Source organism: Glycine max, chromosome 5, assembly GCF_000004515.6.
Source record: "Glycine max cultivar Williams 82 chromosome 5, Glycine_max_v4.0, whole genome shotgun sequence".
NCBI lineage: Eukaryota > Viridiplantae > Streptophyta > Magnoliopsida > Fabales > Fabaceae > Glycine > Glycine max.
Genome location: NC_038241.2, coordinates 35,238,185 through 35,243,320, shown reverse-complemented (window position 1 = coordinate 35,243,320; position 5,136 = coordinate 35,238,185). Strand labels below are relative to the sequence as shown.

The 5,136-nt window shown below is 34.9% G+C and overlaps 1 protein-coding gene across 2 annotated transcripts; it reads right to left on the bottom strand.

Annotated features, from left to right (window-relative positions):
- On the bottom strand, window positions 1-4,907 carry LOC100792185 (large ribosomal RNA subunit accumulation protein YCED homolog 1, chloroplastic). Of its 2 annotated transcripts, none has more exons than XM_006580112.4 (3): window positions 4,771-4,907; window positions 3,791-4,548; window positions 1-604 (listed from the first exon to the last, which is right to left on the bottom strand). In XM_006580112.4, exons 2-3 carry the CDS (start codon window positions 4,339-4,341, stop codon window positions 199-201), a joined length of 957 nt encoding a protein of 318 aa, XP_006580175.1. In that variant the 5' UTR covers window positions 4,342-4,548; window positions 4,771-4,907; the 3' UTR covers window positions 1-198. The 2 variants fall into 2 exon arrangements, with proteins under 2 accessions (XP_006580175.1, XP_003524967.1); XM_003524919.5 differs by having other exon boundaries at window positions 3,791-4,370; window positions 4,771-4,903.
- Between the last annotated feature and the right edge of the window lie 229 nt (window positions 4,908-5,136).

Here is a 5,136-nt window from a genome sequence, read left to right as displayed (position 1 = left end):
TAGAACCAGAACAATGCTCCATGGATCTATATTCAATAACATCCATCATCCATGCCATGTATGATCATGGATCCAAGAGCTCTTGGTAGGCGCTTAACAATGTCAGAACATAAAAAAAATAAAATTCATTAAGGTCAGGACTTCTACACATAACGATACAGCACTGTGAGCAAAATCTGCACATGAACTTCATAATTGTTACAACTGCATCTTCTCTTTCAAATTTCCAAGCGGGCCAAAGCTTTTCTCTTGTACTTCCTCCTTGCTACAATTGCAATTGCCAGTGTTAAAGTTTTGACCACATTTCAGGCACATGCCTTTGCACCCAGGACCACATACTGAATTCATGGTAATCTCAAGATGCACCCTGTCCCTTATGTTCTTTGAAATGTCAATTTGTCTCTGTTGTGGAGGAAAATATAGTTGATCATCCATGTCAATAAGTGCATCGTCGTCGTCATCCTCACCACTGTTTCCAGAGGTTGTAAGTTTGTCTTCCCCAAAAATAACACCCATATCAATAGTCTCTGGTTCTTCAATGGGTTCATCAGTGAGTAAAAGTGAGAACTCAGAGAATATGCTCTCAGCAGATGGCGCGCAACACCTTCAAAAGAAAATCACATTGAAACAAGTTATTCTATGTTGTGGAAATAATAAATCATAGAATGTGGCAGGGGCATACTTCGTATAATTTTTATTTTTATTTTCACATGGAGTCAACAAATAATAAATTCTTTTCAGGCCTGCCTTTTGGTTTCTTCAATAAGAAGTACGTGACTGAAACTGCTATATTTGCACTATTGGCTACCTCATAAAAAGATGAAACTTTAAAATAATTATCCACGAAGATATTCGATAACTCAGTCATGTGAATAAGTATACAATGGTACTTGCGATGCTTAGCATCCAGATACCTGAAGGGAATTAACCTGTTAGCAGCTATTGTAAACTTACAAGATATCATGTTATTTCAACTACCCCAAGAATCTTCCATGTTATTACACCTAAATCCTAATGGAGCATTGGTGTGAAATTTAATAAATTGAGATGAATAATGCAATACAATTATGTAACAAGCAATTGTTGTTCAAAAAACAAACCAATCATAGCAGATCAGTTCATAATTAGGTGGCACAGGTCAACCAAAAGTGCAAGGAATATCAACAGCTATTATAAGTTTACTACTTTTTAGGTACAGGAGAGGGGGTGACAACATTGGGAAGAAAGAACTTGTATTGAATTGGAAATAGAAGGTACTGGACTAAGCATATAAATCTAGTTACGCCACATCCTGGAGGCAGATATGCCAGAACTTCATTGTAAATAATAGTAAAGTTCAATAAAGAGAATAGAAGGTAGAACAAAAAGTTCTAAGCCAAGTTCAATCACAAGTTGAGTGCAGTTATATTTCAGTGGAGTGTAATTTTCTGTGAAATCATTTGTTTTAATCCTAGGAAGGTGGAAGTGATAAGAAAGTTGGAGACCAATCGATTTCAGGATTTAAAGCTTCCAGGCTTTTTCTAGTTATATCTAAAAAGTTTGCAGAGGATGTACAACGTATGGCCATCCGAATTAAAATAATGCAGAAATGAGCAAGAACAATTTTGAACAGAGCGTTTTGTTGAAGAGTGAGTTGATGACTGATATCCACACCAGCAAATTCTGTAACATCAATTTTTATCAAAGTGATTTAAATCTATTAGTTCAATGAAACTTCCGCATCTGCCTCCATAAGGTCTATGCACCTTCATTCCACCTCAGTCCACACAATAAAAATAGGGGCAAATTACACTCACTCCCTGAAGTTTAACAAAATTTCACTTGATACCCCTCCCTTTTTTTACACTACACAAACCTTCCTTATCTTATATAACAAACAACATACAATATATCCTTCCTGTTAATACAGTGTACAGACCATCCCTCATTTCCTACGTAGTTATATTAGATCAAGGGAGGTCAAAGTAATGTCAAAAGAAACGGAGAGTTATTAGGTATAATTTCATTATTTTGGTGAATTGCAAATTGTATCATGTTTTATGCTGTGAGACCCTGGTGGAATAGAACTTACAGGTCATTTACTTAGCTATGTTCGCGTAATTAGTTAGTAGGGTTAGTTAGTCAAAGAAATACAAAGGGGTTATGTTAGAAAGAAGGGGAATGGGCCTGCAACTGATTAGGCCCATTGAGGATGGGTTTATGTTAGCAAACTAGTAGCTCCTATAAATAGGAAAAGGTGTTGCAAAGAAGGGTTTGTCATTTGGTGAAATACAATTGAGCCTAGAAAGAGACCTGTCTCTTAAATATCAAGGGAATTCTTTGTAGAGATACACTGAATAAACAAAGGAATTCTGTTTTTCTTTCATTTCTGATCTAGTTCCTATCAGAATGTTGGCACTGCAATCGAAATTGGAAGAAAAAAATATGTTCATATCATATAAACCCTCACGCCTTCAACAGTTCAGCATTTATGGAAATTGGATAGTACATAATAAATACCATGGTACACAAGCAACCAGAGAGAGAATAATAACCAAATTACAAGTTGATAATCTTGAGTATTAAAGCAAGCAATTTCACACTTTTAAATTCTTAGAGTAAAATTCAAATTGAATAAAAAATGAAAGATGTTCATGCAACCATTGCAATATCAAGTTGTTACTTACTTTAAGAGAAGCAATCAATGTGGATAGAAAGAAACAGTGTAGTCTAAGCTAATGTTTTCTTTTTACAGAGGAACACCTACCATTCAATGTCACTGCTCACATAAAGTTTATGCTGTTATCATTAAACTTGTCTTAAATCAAGCATAACTAGTAGAGATCAATTAAGAAAGTTGCATATTCTGAAACGTGTTTCCTGCTAGTAGACAGGGTTCTGTTCTCAATGCTGTTTATAACTAAGCAGGCTCTTCCAGCTAGAATTCGTGAATAAATCTTTTTCTCATCATTAAAAACCTAGAAAGCTATTCCTCATCTTGAGAGAAAACACAATATAACCATTCCTGTTAAGCAAAGTTCTGTAATAAGACAAATTAAGGAGAAGGAAATAGATGTTGCTGAGTCATCAATTCAAGTGTGTAAGGGCCCACATGGAATGCAAGAGGATAATTCTGTTATGCAGGATCCGGAATTACAGGGAATGCGCAAAAGCACCAGAGCACGCAAGGCCAACAACCAATTGAAGGATTCGTTACTTCTTGAGTAGTTAAATAGAAGAGCTAAGGGTACTTAGAGAATATCGTGTGAATTGTGAATCTAATTTCTCTCTCCCAAAAACTTTCCCTGTATTCACAGCTTGTACTGCAAATCCCTCTACAATTGTAGAGGTTGATACTAGTTTCAATCCAAAATTCCTTAGCTCTCTATATCACTCTCTGTATCATTTCAAGTTCCTATGTAGTTTTGGGCTTAAAAAATCTAAAGAGAAGGGAAGGGAGAGGAGAGGAAGCCAACACCATCCTATCCTACGACTAGTATCAGGCATCAAGGGGTTATCTACTCCTACCTTATTATCATTAATATGGTATATTAGATGGAGTCACATGCAAAACAAATTTGAAAATAATGCATAAATGAGCATCTAGGCCATAATTACTGTAATGAAAAATATATTCCACCATAGAGATTTTAGTTTTTAACTTTTGAGGCCTGAAGTATTAATCCATATCAAAATAAATAAAAAGCAAAGTAAAATCAAGAAAGAAAAATATAAAACGAAGAGATGATAAAGAAATTTAGAAAAAGCACTTGAAAGTAGACAATGTATATTCATGAATTGAAGGCAATACCTATTGCAAAGAAGAGTGATGACAGTTTTTATGATCCCATCAAGCCTCAATTTTTTCTTCTTCCTGGTCACATCTATAGATATCTGAACAGGAGTGCCATTTGGAAAGTCCTTCACGGCTTTCGTAACACGTAATCCCATTGCAGCAGCCCTAGTTTTTGAGACATCACTTGAAAGCTTTGCTAGACCTAACCTCTCCAAGGTAGTGCAGTACTCCAGATGTAAAATTGTTGCATTTCTTTTGTATATAACTGCACCTTCCCAAGGCGACCCCATATCTTCGACTTCTTCATCATCATCCCAACCCAAGGACTCATCATTAATTGACTCAAAATCATGCCCCTTAGACCTAACTGCATACTTATGAAGAACATTTAGTTCATTTCTCAAGTGAGTCCTTATATGCCTCGTTTTACAACTCAAAGCCACTTTATGTTGAAAAGGGGTGATGGAATAATAAGAGGCAAATTTTTGGTGGGAACTCAAACTCCTAATCTCCCGTTGAGAAAAATGCAAGGGCGCTGCACAGGATGAGGGGATTACAAGTGACATTTTTAAGGTTCCAATGATGATGGGTAGACCTAAAGCATCAAAATTTAATTTGGAATTCTAGTTATGGTACAAAAAGCAATATTTTTTTTTTCTTTCTATGGCAATTATGTATTGAAAAATGTTACTAAATCAGCAGTTATGACTATAAAACTATGCAGTATGGTCAGACAGTGTGAAGCAATTGACATTGACAACAGGCACTGGATTCTGAAAGGAAGGCGAAAACAATTCAGTATGAAAAATGCTAACGAATAAAGGAAACAGCATATTCTCAGTGAAAGCCAATATTTAATTAGAATAATGCAACTCGTGATTAAACAGAGATAGAGATGGAACCAATATGAAAATGAAGTTGGGTAGCCAAGTTTGTATAAAAAAAAATAACGATAGCAAAAAAAAATTAAAAAAAAAGAGCGAGAGGGGACTTACAGTCTTACAGAGAGTGACGGAGATGAGAAGAGGATGGAGGGAAGTGTGGCAAGGAGAGAAAAGAGATAAGTCGGCACACAAGCAGATTCATTTGTATAGCTCAGGTCCCAGTTTCAGAGGAGGCGAATAAAATAAATCATTAATTTAGTGATTTATTTTTTATTATTAAATGAACCTTTAAAAATATTTAAACTAATGATCAGTTTTTTTAATATTTTAAATTTATGTGACATGATTTGCAATACTTTTACTATTAATTAAATATTTTATTTTAAAAAACCACTTTAAAATGAGGACAATTCACGTATCTATTTTATTTTCTTAAAATTAATTTTGACCTCCTATTTTGCTTATTATGTTATTTTT

Coding starts and splice junctions, on each gene's coding strand:
- LOC100792185 (XM_006580112.4), bottom strand. CDS start 4,341: ATGTCACTTGTAATCCCCTCATCCTGTGCAGCGCCCTTGCATTTTTCT. Junction 605..3,790: donor ATCACTCTTCTTTGCAATAG/GTATTGCCTTCA, acceptor TTTCTTTTGAAG/GTGTTGCGCGCCATCTGCTG.